Raw genomic sequence first — 21685 nt, 5'->3', positions numbered from 1 at the left:
CGACAAAAAGACTGCGCGATTACGTGTAAAGTAGTCATTGAGACTTTTCTGCCTCTTTGGTGAGGAGAGTGCGTGTTGTCGCGCATAGTATTTGTGTCTCCTTAGGGTGTAGCCGCTGCGAGCCTCCAGAACTCAGTGCACCAAACCCATGGCCGTAGCCTCCAAAATTCGATTTACCAAGCCTTTTGGCAGAGCTTCCGGAACTCAGTGCACAAAACCCGTGACTATAGCCTCCATAATTCGATGTACCAAGCCCATAGCTGTCGGTTAACATGCTCCAGAAATAATTGGCAAAGTGCGGAAAAAGAAGCTGGAAAATTATATAAAATAATTAAAAAAGTGACTTAGCTTGATTCGTGGACAATTGTCGATAAAGTCGTGTCGATTGTTGATGAGGCCAACTAGTCGGAGTCGATTCCGACTTGTTGCCGATCACGTGGAACTCGCCCTCGACTAATTTTCTAATTGAAACGAGTAGTCGAAGTAGACTGTCTTCGACTAGTTTTCTAGTCGAGATGAGTAGTCGAAGTAGTCGTCGGCAACTTGATGCGACCGAACGTCGGGGGTAGCAGTGCTCGCGTACATCTTCTATGTACGTTAGGCTATGATTTTGAGGTCTTGTGGTAGCCTTCCATTTGCGTGTAGTACAAATCCCTCAAAATTATTTTTCACGGAGAGTAGTAGGAGCTGATTATTTGCCTCAATTTGCGTGTGACTGTAACAGATCTTTGCCATCTTGGGAATTATGGTGTGGGTCCCTCGGTCTGACTGATCTCCCAACTTGAATCGGATTTGCCTCTGCCTTGATCGACAAGCTGCATGCAGCAACCTGCGGCGGAAACCGACTCGGTCTTCGACTGGAATGCGGAGCGCATCGATTCTGTCTCGGCATAGATTTGTCTGCTTGGAACTTCGACTCGGCGACTTGCTTCTTGTCGAGTAGATTGATCTTGATGATAAGGTCCTTCAAGCTCGCCCTATGATCTCGACGATCACCCCTACCTGGCCCTCCAGCTGTCGGTGTTTAAACCCAGCAACCTACTGAGGGGGGTGTCTGAGGTAATGTTTTAGTTGGTGGAGCTCGTTGAGATTAGGAACTCGAAGGTAAATGCAGATACATGATTTAGACAGGTTTAGGCCTCTAGATTGCGTACACTAGTGGAGAACTCACCTTCCATGCGTCCCCTTTTGTCCCGGTTTAAAGTTGGTCCGGACAAAAGGGGGCGCGCACGGTAGGCTGGAATGGGGCGGAGCTTTACTCCCGATTGGTATTTGCAACTAGGACTAAAGGCCCCCCTTTTGTCCCGGTTGTAATGGCCAGATTCCGGGCATCAGTGGCGCCCCCCTTTTGTCGTGATTGGAGCCTCCAACCGGAACAAAAGCGCCACCCTTTTGTCCTGGTTGGAGTTACCAACTGGGATAAAAGGTGTTCCTTTTTATCCCGGTTGGAATTTTAAACCGGGATAAAAACTCATCCCCCATTAAATCCCAAGATAGAGGTCTTTCTTCCTCCTCTAGCCCGAGCCAGTTCACTCCACAAAGATAGAGAGTTTCATCTACTCTCCATGGCATCGAAGCAAGCCTAGGGGAGGTGTTGCCCAAATTTTTTTCCCTTATTTCCATGCGGATTTCACTCATCCAAAGTGTTGTGAAGGTTAACTACTTCATCCTATTATTGTGCTTTGTTTTATGCTTTAGAGAGGGAGAAAAATGAGTTTGTTTCTTAGAAAGAGGGAGAATGAAGAGGATTTGTATTTATACATGTTTTTGAGCTAGAATGTGATGGATAGTTTGCTTGTTATATACGATTCGTATTAGTTAAAATAACTTGATGTGTAGAATGGAGATGGATAGTTTATTTGCTATAATGTGAAGTAGAAAATGGAGAGAATTTTGAGCTAGAATGTGAGGGAGATTGGAGAGTAAATGTGAGGTAGAATGGACATGATTTCAGTATTAATTATGAGGAAAAAATTAGTATGTCATATGTGTCATATATAGTATGTATCCTTGCAGCGGTTTAAGAATGATGCTACCCTTGTCTAGACGGTTTATCTTGTCAAATTCAATATGGTTTTCTAAATCCGTACTTGTTGAATTTGCATACTGTGTTACTCTTACTGAGCATGTTCTCCGCCGAGCAGCAATGGACGTCAAGGAGGAGCTCCGATCTACGAGGAAGAGCGGCAACGAACATCGTGGAAGACCTTGTCCCTTCCTTGTAGAATCGGAGCTCTTCCATTGTGAAGTATGGTGCCGCCTAGTGGAGAAATGCTCGCCGAGATGATTACGGTCTTCAAGTTCAACAAGTCCTGCAGTGCTTAGGTATGAATTTTTGTACATAGAGATGGCTTCTTCTGCTAGAGGTAGTGGTGATGGTGGGTGCGATCGTCGTTCCTCTCGCGGCAAGGGGAAAACCATAGTTGGCCCTCATGATAAGCTGAAAAATTAAGCATGTGGGAGAAAGCAATGCTTCGTTATTTGCAAAGATGTCATGAAAATGCTGTTGCGGCAGGTCAAGAACCTCCTTTTGATGGTCATTATGCTCCGCCACCAGTCCCGAGTGTTTCACGTCAACTTAGTACTACCGTTGCAGGAGGCACAAATAAACTATAGGATGAGGCTGGTTCAGCGGAACCTTCGTCTTCACCACCCAAGGATGCTTAAAGTCCTCCTAGATAATACTCAATGGATGGTTTGTCGTAGTGTATCATCTTGTTTGGATTTGAAATTTAAATATGTGTATTTCTATCTATATCTAAACTTTCAGCATTATTTGCACTACAAAGTTTGACATGCTTTCAATCGTGAATAGCATGTAGATAAATCGTAAAGCGTATCAAATAACCATCAATAGGCATGTAAAGATGAATTTTGATGCAAAATGGAAATGACACACTTATTCGCAACAAGAGAACCTAATATTTGTAATCATTGAAGAATGAAGAAACAATATATTAGAATTGGTAAAAAAAACTACCATATAACCTAATATTTATAACGTTGGCAAGGTATTAGAGACCTGCATGCTAAAAAATCATATTAAATTAATTGTGTACAATAGAAATAAAAAAAGAAAAAATGTGCAATTCATTTTCATGTGTAATCCATTTTCATGCGTAATATGATGCAGATGGATTGGCAATGGATGTATAATGCGAACAGACGGAACAAGGTGTTTATTAATGGCTTGCATTATTTTCTCGAAATGGCCAAAGCGAACAAGCGAAAGAACGAGTTCATATATTGTCCATGCTTCCAATGCAGTAACAAGAAGAACTATTCACAAGCTTCCTGGGGGACTATTCACAGCCACTTGTTTAGATACGGTTTTATGCCTAACTATTTGGTTTGGACCAAACACGGTGGTTTGGACCAAACACGGCGAAAGAGGGGTTGTAATGGAAGACAACGAAGAGGAGCAGGATAATGACAACATTCCGGACTAGGCTGCAGGCCAAGCTTTTGCAGATACTACAATGAACGAGGTTGATGAAGATGAGTTCGCAGAAGATAGCCCTACTGATGACCTTGGTCAGGTGCTACGGGATGCATACAGAGATTGCGAAATTGAGAAGGAAGCAGCAAAGTTGCAGCGTATGATAGATGATCACCAAAAATTATTATACCCAGAGGTTTCGGCATGGTCAACCACACCCGAACAGCCCGTGTCATTTGCTGCTTTCCGTCATTGACCTTGCGCTTTTGTCAGGCTGGAGGCAAACCTACCTGAATTGAGGGAACCTATGCACTGATACTATCAAACTTTGTATTGGGAGAGGATATTATCTTTATGATTGATGAAGAACAAATATGATTGGTTGAAGGAGAGATGACCCACAATAAGTAAGAAATCAGGGATTGTAGAGTGTAGTTTCTAAAGTGGTGTCTTGCTCACGTGGTAGCATGCCAGCGTAGACACTACCCATGGACACTATGTGTTGGTAAGATGCTAAAGTTTGCACTGGTGCTTAGTGCGTGCTAACAATGTGGCTGCGCAGTGCTTAATGATGTAACAACATTATCTCTTTATTAAGCACTCGCATGTAAGCATCTTGTATTGTACATGCTTTTGCCGTAGCTCTTTGAGAGTAGCACAAGATATGTCCAATGATTCTCAAGTTAACACATAACTAGTTGCAATGATGGAACTCATTTTTGGGTCATTAGCAACACCAATCGAACCCTTATAATTATCATCCCTTCGTATCGCTGGGAAGTTATCTTCCACTGAAGCCCCAAATATCACAACACAGTGACCAAAACTAGTGAAATAAGGAGAATTTTAACCTGAATTCAGGTTTTCCCATGGTGTTGGTGTTGATCCTGTGACGCAACCTTTGATGACTAGCAACACGTCATCCCAAAGAAGCCCTTCAGTATTTCAGGTACAGTTGTTGAACTATAAATTCTCAGAGCATCCATGGTGGGTATGTAACTATTCGTGATATCTGATGTGATTAGCCATACCTGCAACATTCAGATATGGGATACAAAAATTTAAATTCCTATAGAGGTATAAGCATGATACGACTCGAAAATTAAAAATACATGGAGGTAGGGAGCAGTGGTTACTATAGAGGATTACTATGGATATGAATGGCTTACTATAGCAGATTACTATGCATAGGATTAGGTTGTTGTACATATGCATGCATTACACTAAGAGCAAACTTTATGTAAAATATTGTGAAGATAAGGATCATAAATTACTCAACCAACATGTTAATACTAATTGATTGAAAAACACAATGCATCACACATCTTAGAGTTATGCAACACACTGTTTTAGTTAACTGTGATTAGGTATGACTAGTGGCACCATGTACCATACCAGGAACTCAAAACTCTGATTAGGCATAAATATCTGGCACATCTTACTGGACAGTACATGTCCATACCTCCCAGTTTGGATGTTATTGTCCTAAAAAGAGCTCCTGTTGTGTTAACGCCTTGGTGTCATCCACTGGAGGAAAACTCAAATAATTTTCATGCTTGTGATTTCAATTGATGAAATCACCATAAGAACAATAAGAGAATCGAAGGGATTAATGACTTACCTTCTCAACAAGGCAGGGCCGGCCCTTTGGGAGGGGGGCCAGGTGTGCGGCTGCTCTGGGCCCCCAATTCCCAGGGCCCTACCCCATGTGTCAGGTTACCTATACCTATTGACTAAATTGTGATCAGTAGTAGTAGTAGATCCAATCATACTTCACGTCTACCGCCGCCAAGGGTTGCCACCGCCGCATCGTGCAGGACTGCAGGTGCATACTCATGCGCTATGCGCATGACCAATCTGCTATTCTGTTGTTCTTGTAATCTTGTTCCCTGTTCCTCACTCCTGCCTAGTTCCTGTTTGCTTTTTGTCAGGTTGTTTGTGAATCGTGAATCATGAATCGTGATTCGTGCTACCTGCAGTCTGCTGCCGTGCACTCGTGACCTCTAGGTGCTCTATTCGCTGCCTGTTCATGAGTCTGACCAGGCTGTTCCTCAAGCGATTGATGTGTTGACTGTTGAGAGTTCTATTCTACAAAGTTTAGCTTGTCGACCTTATGGTTGGGAACAATTTGCTCCTGTGATCAGGTGATTCGATTATCAATTCCCCAATTTTTCATATCATTAATTATTAATTCACTATAATAAGTTAGTTAATTTCAACTGATTTATAATTATTGTCTATTTATATATTTCAGCACTGTGGGATATAATGTCGTCTAGAAAATATGAATCTAGTAATGAGAAAAGGAAAAGGAAAAGAAAAGGACGTGTCGATGAGTTGATAGAATCATAGAGAGGAGCTATGGATTAATTTTTCAAGAGTAATAAGGAACCTGAGAGTAATATGAGCGCTTCGACGAACCCAAATGAGTTGGCAATAGTTGTTGTGGATGAAGCAACTAATGGGAATCATGAAGAAAATGTTAGCATCAACGTCGATGATAACAATGTAAGTGACTCTAAGAACACAGTAAATGCATCAGGTGCACATGCACAGTCTGCTAGTGTTGATGAGGAACCAGTTTACACTTTAGATATTTATAATCCAAAAAATTGGGATAATAATCTTGATAATAAAGTAAGAGACATGTTAGTTGAGAAAGGGCTATAAGAGAATAAAATATTGAATTTCCTCTAGATGCTGCCTCAAGACATTTTTGATGTGTTCATTATTCTAGAAAATTAAGCAATGGAGAGGTACATGATAGAAAATGGTTAGTTTATTCAAAGCATGTTGATAAAGTTTTTTGTTTCTGCTGTAAGATCTTCAAGTCTAGCACTAGCAAGAGTCGTAGTTCCTTAGTAGGTGATGGGTTTAGAAATTGGAGGCATATTAGTGAGAAGCTTAGAGAACATGAAAATAGTGTTGAGCATATTAGTAACATGAATAGTTGGAATGATTTGAGAGCTAGACTGCGAAAAAACGAAACAATTGATAAAGAATTGCAGCAGCAAATCACAAAGGAGAAAGAACGGTTGAGGCAAGTTTTGTTAAGAATAATAGCCATTGTGAAATTTTTTGGTAAATGCAATTTGGCTTTCAGAGGAAGCAGTGAGCAGCTTTATAATGATAGTAATGGTAATTTTTTAGCTTGTGCTGAGATGATTGCAGAATTTGACTTGGTAATGCAAGACCACCTTAGACGCATTCAGAACAAAGAAATTCATTATCATTATCTCAGTCATAAAATTCAGAATGAGTTGATATCTCTTTTGGCTTCTGATATCACAAGTTCTATCACAAAGGTTGTTAAAGAGGCCAAGTATTTATCCATTATCCTAGATTGTACCCCTGATATCAATCATCAAGAACAAATGACTTTATTAGTTCGATGTGTTAATTTGTCTGATGGCAAGATAAAAATTGAGGAGTACTTTTTGGAGTTCTTGAAGGTGGATGACACATCTGTTTTGGGGCTTTTTAATATATTGCTTGAATCTATGGAGTCCTTTGGTCTAAAAATTAGTGACATAAGGGGTCAAGGCTATGACAATGGTTCTAATATGAAAGAAAAATATAAAGGGGTAAAAACACGGTTACTTGATATCAATCCAAGAGCATTGTATATGCCATGTGCGTGCCATAGTCTAAATCTTACTTTTTGTGATATGGCAAAATCTAGTGAGAAAGCTGTTTTGTTTTTTGAAACTGTTCAACGCATATATGTATTATTTGCTGGTTCTATGAAAAGGTGGAATATTTTGCTTAAACATGTTCCTAGTCTAACTGTGAAATCATTATTCAATCCTTGTTGGGAGAGTCGAATCAAAAGTGTTACAGCAATAAAATATCAAGCTACTGAGTTAAGATCTGCTTTGTTTGAGTTACATCATGCTTCTGACATTGAACCTAAGGATAGAAGTGATGCAAAAAATTTATTTGATGCACTTGGTAGTTTGAGTTTCTACTTGATATGGTTATCTAGCATGATATTTTATTTGCTGTAAATAAAGTGAGCAAGAAGTTGCAATCGCCAGCCATGTGCATTGACTCTACATTGAAGCAAATACAAGGTATAATGCAATACTTTGAGAATTACATAAATGAGGGATTTTCTTCTAGTCTGATCATCGCCAAAGGTATTGCAACAGACATGGGTGTAGGGGCATCATTTCCAGAAAAACGTCGTGCTACGAGGAAGAAACAGTTTGATGAAAGTAATTACCAAGAAGAAATTCTTAAAGCTGAGAAGGCTTTTGAAGTTGAATATTTTTTTGTTTTGGTTGATATGGCGATCGCTTCTTTGAAGAAGAGATTTGAAGAACTTATGGTGTTTAAAGATATATTCAGATTTTTGATGAGCTCAAGCACTTTGAAGTCATTAAATGATAATAAACTTGAAGAATGTTGCACTAAATTTGCAGAAACTTTTTCTTTTGATGGTTCATCTGATGTTGAGGTATACGATCTTATTTCTGAATTAAAGATTATGAAATTCACATTGCTAGATGGTGTAATGTCTGCTATGGAGATTTTTGAGCAAGTTAGAGATGTGGATTGTTATCCTTATATCTCCATTGCTTACTGACTCTTATTTACTGTGCCTGTGACTGTCGCATTGGCTGAAAAAAGCTTTTCAAAGTTGGAAGTTATTGAGCAACTATTTGAGGTCAACAATGACTCAGGAGAGGTTAAACGGTTTTACAACATTATACATCGAGAAGAAATTGTTGGATGAGATTGACAACATCAACCTTATCATAAGTGACTTTGCATCGAGGAATGTTAGAAGAAACTTTTAAAGTAATATGTATAAATAATTTGTTATGAATATTGCTTTTAGATGCATTTAAATATTTATTGGTAATATTTTATATATATTTGTTATAATATTTATATTAAAGGGTCCCGATTTTTATTTTCGTCCCGGGCCTCCCAAATCTCAGGACCGGCCCCGTAACAAGGTAATAATAAGCATTCCTCAAGGAAACCAAGCAAGTCTTTATCTTCTTCAATTCTCCTAGCTTTAAACATTTCAAAAGTCATGATATTCAGAGTTATGATATCAAGCTTACTCCATGTCCATTTCACGCAATTTCTGAAATAGCGTGATTGCATCCTCAGATCAATTACTTTTACAAAATCACACTAAGAACTGTATTGTACGTTGTATACTCACCGGTATTCTACTTTCTATCATCTTCATGTTCATTTCAAGCAGTTCTCTGAAGAGACTCAATCCATCGTTGATCCTTTCAATTTTATAATAGACATTAAGAAGTGTACCATAAGCAACACCATCAGGTTCAAGGCCAGCTGACTCCATAGCAGCAATTACTCTCATAGTACTTCCTCCATCTCACCGACAACGCAATGTTCATCCAGCAGATAACCAAGTTCGTCAAACTGACAACAATTGGACGTCTACATATGAAGCAGATCACTAAGAATGGCATCTGTCAAAAATTTGCTCACGTGAAGCAAACTAACAGTTTACAGTTTGAGTTAACACCATACAGAATCAAGGTGCCTAGCGCATGATCCTCGCATGCTTGCGTATATTGCAAATATATCCATCATGCATCATGTGAAAAAGCATATGAGTATTCCCAGTCAGAACTCAGAAGTCATCTATCCCAATATCCATCAAACTCGATCAGTTGCGCCATAGCTAATATACAACAGTAAGGAAAAAAATTAATTCTAATATTCATTCTTGAGATTTAACAAAACAGGAGGACCAGACACCTACTGGTTGTGTATGAATAATATTCTTTGCGTCAAACAAAACTCAAGAGTGTTCTGGGAATTTAAGGCCACATATAACATATCAACTGTGGCTGGCTTCCACAAGAAAATTGAACTTTTCAGGGAGCAATTTTATGTATTTCTGGCATGTCTTTTTACTTGAGAAGACAGAGATCAGCGATCCAATGGTTGAAGCTTCAAGTGCAAAATTCTTCTCTTCAATTTTAAAAAGATAACTTCCAGCCCTCAATATATCACCTTCCTTCAGTAAGAGCCTGACCACAAGATTTAGCATTTTGGAGTCGGGAGCACACCTAGTCTTCTCCATTGCTGAAAAGATATCATGAGCCTCTGCCAGCAATCCTTCTTTTATGAAATTCGTCATCATTATTCTATAAGTCTTAACAGAAGGCACCAGCCCATTGTTTGGGATGGTAGCAAACATTTCCTTGGCTTCTTCTATTCTCCTGGTTTTAAACATTGCACAAATCATAATATTGAGAGTTATGATATCGATCTTCACGCTCATAGCTCGTAATTTCTCAAACAGCTCCATTGCTTCGTTAACGCTGTTATTTTGACAAAGTCCACGAAGAACTGTATTGTACGTGTCAATGCCCACTGGTATGCCAGATTCAATCATTGTATGGAATTTTTCCTTTGCAGGAACTGTTCTCCCTGCGCGAAATAACCCATCAAGTATGATGTTGTAAATACAAGTTGTGGGCTTAACCCCGTTGAGTGACATTTCCCTGAAAAGACTCAAAGCATCGTCAATCCTTCCAGTTTTACAATAGCCATTAAGAAGTGTACCATAAGCAACAGCATCAGGTCTGAGGCCAGCTGACTCCATAGCATCAAGTACTCTAAGCGCTTCCTCCATCTGGCCAACAAGGCAATACCCATCCATCAGTGAACTGTACATAACAACATCAGGCCGCTGACCTATACTTATAATGAAGTCAAACATATCTTGTGCCTCCGTTACCCTTCCTTCTTTGCACAGGTTGTTTATTATAGGATAGAAGAACACATTATTAGAACACACACCTTTGTTAATTGCTTCAGATATCAATTCCTTAGCTTTCCCAAAATCACCAAGAGAGCAAGAACCCAGAACCAGGCATTGGTAAACACCTATGTTAGGTGATACTCCCTGATCAACCATCTCACCGAATTTTTCCAGAGCATCATCCAGCCTACCCATTTTGCAAAGCGCGTCAATTACTGTTGCATAGTTGACTACATTTGGGTTCACTCCTTGCTGCCGCATTTCTTCAAACATAAGCATAGCATCATCCATCATCCCACGTGCAGCATACGCTTTGATCAGTATGTTGAAAACCTTGCGGTCAGGAACGATACCATTTCGTACCATGGAATTGAAGAGATCAGCCATTTCATCGAAACATCCTTTTGTGGCGTACCCATGAATCATGATAGAGTAAGAGACGGCATTAGGCTTTTGGCCTTTCATAACCATGGAATCAAAAATATTTCTAGCTTCCTTGATCCTTCCATGTTTGCAAAGTGAAGACATGAACGAGCTCCATGTGACAACATCAGGCAGAACACCCTGGCTAGTCATTCCTTTGAATACCTTAACCGCCTCATTCCACTCTCCCAGAGTGGAATATCCATGAATCAGGCTGCTATATGTTTTGTAATCGGGCTGAACACCTTCATCTAGCATCTGTCGAAGGACCACCTCTGCCTTGTCCATTGCTCTGGCCTTGCATAGTGCATCAATAACCGTGCTGTAAGTCACCACATCAGGTCGAACTCCCAGCTGGATCATCTCATGGAAGAGATTGCACGCTTTGTCTACTTTGCATTCTTTAAAGAAGCCATTGATGACTATATTGAACAAGACGACATCAGGCTCACAGTCTAGTCCATGCATCCAGTGGAGGTGGTGCAGCATGTCCAAAGCCTCGTCTGTACGCTTTGCCTGGCAGAACCCCTTGAGGAGGTTGCCGAGGGCGAAGGCATTCAACCGCAGCCCCAACCTGAGGAGGCGGCCAAAGAAGGCAAGTACCAAGTCCGGGCGTGCTGCACGGCAGCAGCAGTCCATGAGGATGGAATAGGTGCAGACCGTGGTTGGCACGACCCGCGGGCCAGCACCCTGGGACATGCGGTTGAAGAGGGTGATGGCGAGGGAGGGGCCATCGCTGCAGGCGGCAGAGGGCGCCGCGCGGGCGAGTGCGGCAAGCAAGTTGTTCAGGGCACGCCCAGGGACGGGGGTGGCCTGCCTCAGCAGTTCGTCGAGCAGGTGGTGCGCGTCGTCCGGGCTGAGCGTCCCGTCCCTCACGCGCTCCGTGGCGGCGGCCAAGGCGACCTGGGGAGCGCGCTGTAGAGGCGTCGATGAGGAGGTGGGGATGGCGATGACCGTGGAGAGGTGGGCGCGGGCCATTGCACCGGGAGATTCGGGCTACCTTGTTCTCCTTCCTCTCGGGCGGCGTTGACCACGCTGCAGTGCCGCCTCTAGCCGAGAACAGCGCGCGCAAGCGCCACCATCCTTGGTGAAGCGGGCTTGCCGCCGCTAGCCATCATCGTCGAACGCCTGTGCCAATAAGGAGGAAGCGGCGGCGCCGCTGGAGGATCAGTGACGCAGCGGGCGAATCGCCATGCCTGTGCTGGTTGTGGTGTAGCTGCCTTAGCCCATGGCCCATGGGAATTAGGCCCATCATAGAGCCTAGCACAATTGGCTCTTGGAAATGAATACACAGGGTCACAGGCTGGTAATTCAATTTTATCTTAATACACCGGGGTCCTGAACTTGTCTTACTGTGCCCCGAACTTTCAAAATGCATTTTTTACCTAAACTTGTCTCACTGTGCAATGAACTTTCAAAATGCATTTTTTACGTTAACAAACCATGTTAAGTGGTGCATCGTAGGTCCATACCCCCTCCACGAGGGCTCTTGATGCTGATGTGGCATGCTGATGTGGCATGCTGATGAGGTACTGTCTCTTCATTTCCAACATTTTAGTGTTGGAAAAAAATTAGATAGGGACGGTCCCCAAAAACCTCATCATGAGGACCTGCTCTCGATTTCTGCCGCGTGGCCACCCAAACGAATCGACACCTCAGCGACCACGACGCTCGTACTCGCTCGGCTCAACGCGTGCAGCTCAGGCACTCGTCTCCAAGTGGACGGCTCAGTTACTTCTTCCTTGTCGAGAGCTGCTGCCACATCTGTTCCGCAAGTTGTCGCCTCCAGCTTCCTACGCCACTGCCACCGCTGTCCTGCCGTGGTCCGCCTCAGTCCCCTTATCCGGCCAATATCCCGTCAATCTCTCTCATCCTCCACTGCCGTCGCATCCGTCATCCTCCACCGCAGCTGTCGTAGTACGCCAAAGTCGCCTTGCCCACTGGCGCCCCTTACGACCACCTCGTCCTCCTCCGACGTCGCCTTCGCCGTCCAGTGCCGCCGCTGCCTCTGGGCTTCACATGATAGGATGCCTCGAGTATGACATGCAAACGTATTTTTCTCTCTAGCATACTGTGTCTCCTCTGACCTAACGTATCCCATGAAACGGATGAAGATGAACATGAATTTTTACATTGATCGGGGCGTTGGAGCTAGCTAGTACTATGACCAAATTAAATGTCTTATTTGCATTAGTAGCTGTGATTCGAAAATGTCTTATTTGCATTAGTGGTTGTGATTCAAAAGTCCGCCGCATTAGCCGTCGTTCGCCGCCTCTGCACCATTTGTCCGTTGCTGTCGTCTCCGTCGTCCACCATCGCCGCTGCAATTTCGAGCAAGAGCCCCAGCAGCCGTTGGAGAGAGCCGAGCGAGCGAGCGAGCCTGCGTTCCCTGCGAATGAGCGCGCGAGCCTGCGTTGCCTTACAAACGAGGGAGCGAGCGTCGATGTGGTCGGGTGGCCACGCGGCAGAAATCGAGAGCAGGTCCTCACGGTGAGGCCTTTGTGGACCGTCCCCACCAAAAAAATTTTCTTTAGGGTCTTCCGTGCAAAAAGTTAATTGCCAAGGCCATCGCCGGCTCTCTGGCCTGCGCTGCGCATGGCCGACGACTGCTTCTAGGGTTCGGCTTCCGATGTGCGGCATCTAGGACGAGGTGCGGTGGTGCTGAGCTCAGGTTGGGTCCTTCGGCGTGCTGGTGTGGTCACCGGCGGTGGAAGGCAACGGCATCGACCCACTGGACGAGATGGCAGGCTCGGCGGCGCAGGTAGGCAGCGGCTGGGGCGAGAGCACGGGTGGTGACGGTGGATCGGCACGGTACATTGTGGTCGGCAGTGCTTTGGCGGACAGCAACGGCTGGTGTTGGCTCGGCCGGCGAAGTCTCGAAGAGACGATCTTGCGCAGGGACGAACGAGATGGGGTGTAAGAAATTGATTCGTCCATTTAGCTTCTTGCATTCCATGATTTGGAAGGAGCTCATCCATCGCAGGGTCGTTGCATCTATAGCTTGGTGGTCATCGTGCAGCTCATGCCACTGCGGGCACCGTCTTCCGTCTCTTATTGCGGGGAGCGGGTTAGGACAGGGACGCGCTGGTCAGCGTCAGGAAGGTAACGAGGGAGAAGTTCGCATCCGCCGTCGAGCTGGTGGTCGCGTGGATGAAGCACGGCATCTTCGTCGACCTCGAGCACTGCCTCCCGCGTCCTCGTTGCACGCCTCGCCCACCGCCGTATCGGCCACTGATGGCGCTGCCGCCTTGAGTAGCAGCATGGCGCACCATACCGCGGTGGAGCAGCGGGCCACGGTACAGGTGGATGCCGGCAGCAGCGCGAGCGAGGACGGTCAACACGAAGGGCACCACGAGCGAGAACTAGCCCACGACATGATCGACGAAATGCGTTAGCAGAACCTGCCTAGCAAGCCCAGTCATCATACCACGTCAGCATTTGGAGTCTACGTGGAATGGAATGGACTCGTGGTACACCACTTAACAAGATTAGGGTGCTAGAAATGCATTTTGAGAGTTTATGGACCTAGATGATACAGCGGGATAAATTTAGAGACCGCCGGTGTATTTAACTCAAATTATAAATTATATACTACTTCCGTTAAATAAATCATTAAAAGTACTTGTCCGATTTAAGAGACATTCATTCTGTTTCAATTTGAACCAACAAAGTAGTCTTGTTTCACAAACATTATTCAAATCATCAGCGTGACCAAACAAAATATTATGACTACATCGGTTTGTTTTTCCTTGACCTCCGGTCTATGCATTTGGCGTCAGAGGCTCATTTGATCTGCCAATGCAGCGGTGCACGCATTATGACTAAAATCGAATACTACCGGTTCAATCTGACTCTAGCATTTCCATGAGCAACATGGTAAATTCGATCAACGTTGAATCAAATAATCACGGGAATGCAACGGACATGCATGCATTTCTCTACGAGCAAGAAGCATCCCGGAAGGTCATCAACATCAATACGTATGTAGCAAATGCAGCATTCTTTTTGTCGTTGTATAATTGTGTGTAGCCCCTCCTCTTTGATTACGGGGAACAAAACAAAATTCATGTAGAGCCAAAGGCAACCAAACGTACGTGCAGTGGTTGGTGGATCTTGATGACCGGCCGGATCACCAGATGCCTCGTGTCAAACTGTGAACCGACTCTATAGGCTTGGTGGGCAGCAATAATGCTGAAGAAAACATCATCATGGATGGTTTAGGTACGCTCGCTTCAACTTATAAGCTGGCTAAAAAGCTGAAACGACTGATTTGTTGTGAGAGGAAAACACTGTTTAGTAGCTGATAAGGCAGCCAAATAAGCTGAAGTGAACATGTCTAATCCAGACATTGGATAATATTATTGCCAATTAACTGTGGAAGCTAAAATAAAGATTCAGAATGCATGACCGTCACCACACGGTCTAATTTTGTACGTAACGCAGTCATCGATTTCCTATACTGATCCGGTAACAATAAAGTCGACGCGACGCGCGCGGTGCCATGTTGGCTGGTCCAGCATGCGCGCAGTCAGCCCCAGCCGGGCCGGCCGGGCGGGCGGCGGGGACTGCGCGCGCGATACCCGTTGCGCTGCCATGATTGGGCAAACCATGTCCCAGACATACAGGAGAGGAATTCAATGGGATCCGTCTATCGGGCTGCTGTGTTTGCAGTTAGCTGCACCACCCGGATAATTGGTACTTCCTCCGTCCCACAAATAATTGATACTTCGTCCGTTCCTCCCTGCCATAAAGAATGTTCGTTCATAAAATTTTAGATGAAATAGTAGCAATACTAAAAGTCCAAATACTCCTAATAACCCTTCTTAATTGGATGGTAAGTACTCCTAATAATCCTTCTTAATCGGATGGATTACCGAGTAGAATTAATTATGCATGCACACTTACAGTAATTGTTGGACATATTAGCCTTACTTATTTAGCGAGTCTGGTCGAACATCGATGGTGGAAGTAAATGATCGATTCGTTTGGATCTAGCAACTAATTAAACATAGCTACGTTTAGTTTTTTTAAAAGTCAAATCTTTTTTACTTTGACCAACAATATCTCTAAAAATAATTTATTTCAAATAGAAAAGGTTACATATTATAATAGTTGGTTTCATGATAAATCTACTAACATTATTTTTACATCATTAGTCTCTATGATTATTTCTCTATTCACAGTCAAAGTTGAAAATATTTGACTTTGAAAAATCTAAACGTATCAATGTTTAAGGACAGAGGGAGTAGCAAATTTTACATGCAGTTGATGCAAACGGAGCCAGCTAAGGGCCCTTTTATAGCTAGCATGATAATAACTATATAATTGTCTAGTTCAACCTAGCTAAGGTCCTATTTTGATCCACCAGCTAAAATTTTAACCGGCTAAGGTCGCTAGCTAAATTTAGCCACTTGCTGAATTTAGCTACTTTGGATTCAAACAAGACCCATCTGAACTTTAGCTATAACTAACGATCTTTAGCTGGTTGAACCTAGCTAATAAAGCAGCTAAACCGACAAAAGACCAAAATACCCCTCATTCATTTATGCCCACCGGTCCCCGCGCCACACCTCCCCTCACGCCTCCCCACACGTCCTCAGCCCTCCCAGTGCACCGCCGCCTCCCACCCACTGCCCCTCCCTGCACCCCCTCCCCTCCAGCAACGCTTCCCCTGCACGGGCGACGCCTTCTCATGCAGGCAGAAGGTGCAGATGCCGCTGGCACCCGCCCCCACAGCTGTCGTCGCGCCGCCACCTCGCCTTCTTCCTCGGTGCCCACAGTGACATCGAGTTTCGAGCAGAGCTCCTCGAGATGCACCGCCTAGAGGGACGCGTTCCTCCACGAACTACAAGAAATCTTCCAACTAGTGATGAACCAAAAAGTGTCATAAATATGTTTTTTGCGTAATAAACCGTAATTTATGACGCGAGAATGACAAAAACCCTTCATCATTAGTCGAGCGTCATGAACCACGACTAGTGACATTCCTTATTTCGGTACGTCACTAAGATAATGACGAATGAAAATATGTCCCACATGTCGTCATAAACTAGCATGCCACGTCAAACCACAGTCTGATATGGTATGATGGTTATGATGAACTGTTTCGTCATAGATTGAATTAGGTCAAGTTCTTGTTGGACCGAGCCCAATAATTGCTATCGTCATAGATTGATTTAGGTCCAACTTGTTGTGTCGAGCCCAATAATTGTTGTCGTTATAGATTGATTTAGGCCCAACTTGTTATGCCGAGCCCAATAATTGCTATCATCATAGATTGATTCAGGATCAATTCTTCTTGGAACGAGCCCAATAATTGCTGACGCCATAACTTTGTTTAGGCCCAGTTCTTGTTCGATCAAGCACAACATATACTGACGTGATAACTTTGTTTAGCCTCAATTCTTAATGGATTTAGCTGAACAATTGCTGACGTCATAACTTTGTTTAGGCCCATGAAATAATGGGCCGAGGGTGCGAGCCCACGAAATTTTGGGCCCAGTTATTTTCGGTTTAGCCCAGGTATCGCTTAATTAAAATATAATATAATTTATTATTACATACAAATCAATTCGGTAATTCATAGCACCATTAATCTTTACATACCACACACACAAATAAATGTTTCTCATCACACTTCACGCAGTATTATTCATGATCAAAGAACAAGCAAAAGTATATTATCCATAAGGGATCACAAACCACTACACATGATATCCTCTGACCAAGAACAAAGCTGGCCTAGAAACACATTGAGCACTAACCACAATACTCACAAACCAGCACAAGCAACTGGGAGGACATGAGTAGATGCCTAAGAAACACATTGACCTTACCCTCTGAAGTTTAGCAGTTGACGAAGAAGGTACTCAGCTTCTCTTACTGCTTTCTTCATCCTCTCAATCTCCTCAGACTGCTTTTTCATTGCTGCATCTGAAGCTTGTGCCTTCATCTTCAAGTCGCTCAACATTTGCTCCTGTTCAACAACTTGTTGTCTTAGTTCTGTAGCTTCTTATAGCCCTCCCAAAGAAACTTCAAATCTTGAGCTTGTAGCTAAGGCTGGCTGCATGGTCACATAATCAAGGAAGGGACTTGACTGCAAATCATGAGGAGCAGATTATTTTTAATATTTCGGCCTACAAATGAAAGGAGCAGAAGTCAAACTTCAATCTTAAACAAAGCAACTGAATAAAGTAAAGAATACGGGAGCAGGATAATCACTTATTTTGTTACATACCACGACATGTGATTGAATTTCAGCAATGTAGTAATGTGATAGTAGGCCCTGCACAATAAGTATTTGGTTAGTTGTATTAGATATAAGGAATAGAATGTACTATGACCATAGAAATGCAGATGCCGGCCTTGCAGATAGATCTAGAGCGACCAAGGTAAGAGAAGGATCTCAAATCTAACACAATACATCGAGAAATTGACGACCTTGCTAAAGAAATACTCTAGCATCATGGGGGCCGTGGCCACATCTTGGTGTAACTAGGCTCCGATCCAGACAGAAATAAACTTGATCCAGGTTCAATGGACATTATTTCTCGAAGGATGGGCTTCTAGGACCACTTAGTAGCAGTACCCGGTGTTCCGCTGAAGATGACGTTGATGGTGTTGGATGGGCTCTGGAATTTGCCACTGTCACTATCGTCTTCATCTTCCTTAGCCTTGCCCTTATCTTTGGTGCTAGATGGTTCCAGCAGGTCCTTCATGACTCTGCGTAGACTGAAACAATCTATCGCAGAGTGCTTGTGATATGGGTGCCATGGGCACTATTTCTTTAGGAGCTCGTTGAACGAGGGCCTGTCTTGATTCCTGTCGCCACCTCTCTTGGACGATTGTGATATTGTTGCAACAATATTGTCTAGCTTTAGCTTGCGGTTGTGACCTCCCGAGTAGCTATTTTGGTTGTAATTGTTAGGGCGATCATTACGGTTCTTATCATTGCGTTGGTCATTATTCTGATTATTGTTATTCTGACCCTTGTTGCAATTAGACTCAAACCTCTCAATCTCCCTGTCTTCTTCATGTGCCCACACCTGTACCATGATCTTGAGAGATTTGACATCCACGAGGCATCTTCTGCTGAAGTCCTGGAACATGTGGTGGTCGTAGAGGCCGTTCTGGAAGCAGTCTATAACGTCGCGCTCCGTGAGGTCCACGATTGTGGCCTTCTTGTCGAAAAAGCGACGTAAGTAGCTCTGCAGGTACTCGCCTTCTTGTTGTTTAACTTGAGACAAGTCGATCCTGTTGCCAGGACGCTGCATTGCCCCTGCGTAGTTGTTGGTGAACGCTACCTTGAGGTCCTTCCACGAGTCGATGGATTTCTTATCCAATGATTCGAGTCATGTGAGTGACGCCGCCTCCATGCAGATGGGGAAGTCGATGAATTTGGTATCATCATTTCCCTCAGCTGCTTGTACTGACAGCGAGTAGCACCGTAACCATTGGACTGGGTCCTGCTTCCCATCATACTTGGTGATGCCTGGAGGTTTGAATTTCTCGGGTAGAATTGTCAACCTCACGCATCTTGAGAAGGCAGGGAACTCGTTAGAATCATCTCCTGGGTGCTCGACTTCTTGCTCGCGCTCACGGCTCCATCCATCGATGATGGTACGGGCGTTGTGGCCGGCGTTGATCTTGTTGCGGAGATCTTTTGCTGGGTGTTCAGGCTGTGGATTAGCCCCACAGTGGCCACGGCCTCTCGAGGGTCCTGCTCGACTACCCTCTGCTCTAGCTTGGTTTGGTCTGGCACCTCCAAGTTGGCTTGGTCTGGACAGAGGGCCTCTATGGCTGCTGCCATGTTGACTACGCTGGGGTGGGGAACGTTGAACTGACTATATTGGATTCTGCTATTGAGTTGTTCGTAAGCGAGTTTCGCCAGTTGAGCCAATTCTCTTGTATACTTGTTCTGAGGCATCACGCGGGTGATAAGATCAATAGATGCGATGGTAGCCAAAGGAGTACGATGATGATGCGTTTGAACTGCTTCAGGCGTTATCTAGGTTCTGGATTGGTAAGTCTGCTATAAGGCAGCGGCGGTGCTTTGCTATTGCAGCGTTTCTTGATTGTCGTTGAGTTCTTTGAGCTTCGGTCTCTTCTCCGACAACGATGGCAGTGAGCTCATCCTGCGACACATCATCAGGAGACGCTCATGTCGTGGGTTTCTGTCCTGTTGCTCATCTTCTTCGCCTTCTTGTCCAGTGATAAGAGCGAAGAGTTCTCGTTCTGGAGAGTAGCTTCCTAAACTCGTGGTGATGACCTCCATGGTGCTGCTCTCTTTGTAGATGGGTGACAAAAGAGTTCCCTCGTGGTATGGGAGGGAGTCGAGGTAGGCGATGAGGCGTGAATTGTCGTCCTTGGCGAGAGCAACTAGCTTCATTTTGGGCTAGTAGACGAATCTACCTTGGGGAGTTGATGTGATCGCTAGACCTTGCTGCGGACCTAATAAAGAGGTCTCCTCGTCTGGGTTCGATTAGTAGTCGAAATCCTCGATTGTATCCGTGTTGAATTGTGATCTGGACAGGACCACCTGATAAACAGTGATCATATTGTGGAGTCCGAATAGGAATCGACTCAGGTGGTAGTCCGACTTGCATGATGACTTATGCGCCGGCTCGTGAAAGTTAATCCAACTGGCGGAAGAAGTCGAGTTGTACTCGAACTCGTCCCTCCAACCTCTAACTAAGTCAGAAGTTGAAATTTTGTCGAGATTCCCGATGAGATCCTCCAGTGCTCGACGCTGGAGCTTCATGGTTTGCTGCTTCTTCTCTAGGGTCGACGCAATGTGGCGGTGGAAATTTCCAGCACCGTCTGTGATGCAAACCCAGGAGCCGAAGATGAACGTCGCGCCTGCTTCAGACGCGACGATCAGCTTGATGACGACTTGGGCCATCGAGTTCGCTAGTGGATTCTTGGCAAGAGACCCTACCTGGTGCGCCAGCTATTGGTATTTAGACTCGGCAACCTACCGAGGGGTGCCCGAGGTAGTGTTTAGTGCGTGGGGCTCGCCGAGATCAAGAACTCGAAGGTGAACTCGAACACACAATTTAGACAGGTTCGAACCGCTAGATTGCATAGTACCCTACGTCGTGTGTGTTGGTTGGATTGAATTGCTTTGGAGGGGTCCCTGCCTCACCTTATATTGCCAGGGGCAGGGTTACAGGTCGGTTGTTTTACAAGAATACTAGTCGGATTCGAGTAGACGTACTTTCCCTAATCCTCGACTAGTTCTTGTCTTGCCACGTAGATTACGTCGTCCTGCACCATAGTCTCCATTTTAGATACGTCTTGGTATCAAGTCCTGTATTTAAGATTGTCCAAACCTTCTGGTGGACCCATAAATATATGTAGGACAAGGAGAACCCTATCCATTGCCCCTAGTTACAAGCACAAAAGTCTCTTAGATGATTTGGACTAAACTTAGGACGATGTTGCTGAATTTTCTACTTTTTCGCTGCTTATTATTGTAATTGGTTTTCAATTATTCCCTTTTTTTGCTTATTTACTTATTAGATACTCTCTCCTAATATTCGTTTTATTTCTCTAAATATATAAATTTTGATATGTACCTAAATTATACAATATCTAAATACATATTAAAAGTCATGTATACGAAAAAAAGAATACTCCCCTTTCCCAAAATATACTATATTTAAAATTTTCCAAAGTCAAACCTTTTAAATTTTGACTACAAATAGAGAAATAATTAGAGAGCCTAATAACACCAAAATAATATTAGTATTATAAAACTAATTATTATAATAGGTAATCTTTTCTACCTAAAATAAATTATTTTTGAGATATTGTTGGTTAAAGTTTAAAAAAATTAATTTTAAAAAAATGTAAATGTATGGACCAGTAATTTGGGACAGATCTTAAAATGATCTGTTGTTTATAGGTGTCTTGTTCTAACCATTTGCTGTTCAAATCGAACAAACGTTGATTTCAACATTAGCCGGGTTCCTATAGAAGCTGCAGTATGTACGTACAGCCCCTTTTAATTTCACTTTTTTGATTAAAAAGACAGGCTGCAACCCCGCGTTGTCTTTTCCTGT

At 43.7% G+C, this 21685-nt stretch overlaps 1 protein-coding gene across 1 annotated transcript; it reads right to left on the bottom strand.

Annotated features, from left to right (window-relative positions):
- Window positions 1–9269: 9269 nt before the first annotated feature.
- Window positions 9270–11880, bottom strand: LOC117865766 (uncharacterized). Its single transcript, XM_034750008.2, has one exon. It carries the CDS (start codon window positions 11598–11600, stop codon window positions 9270–9272), a length of 2331 nt encoding a protein of 776 aa, XP_034605899.1. The 5' UTR covers window positions 11601–11880.
- Between the last annotated feature and the right edge of the window lie 9805 nt (window positions 11881–21685).

This window comes from Setaria viridis, chromosome 7, assembly GCF_005286985.2.
Source record: "Setaria viridis chromosome 7, Setaria_viridis_v4.0, whole genome shotgun sequence".
Taxonomy (NCBI): Eukaryota; Viridiplantae; Streptophyta; class Magnoliopsida; order Poales; family Poaceae; genus Setaria; species Setaria viridis.
Note: the sequence above shows the minus strand (reverse complement) of the source record. Positions and strands in the feature narration are given on the sequence as shown.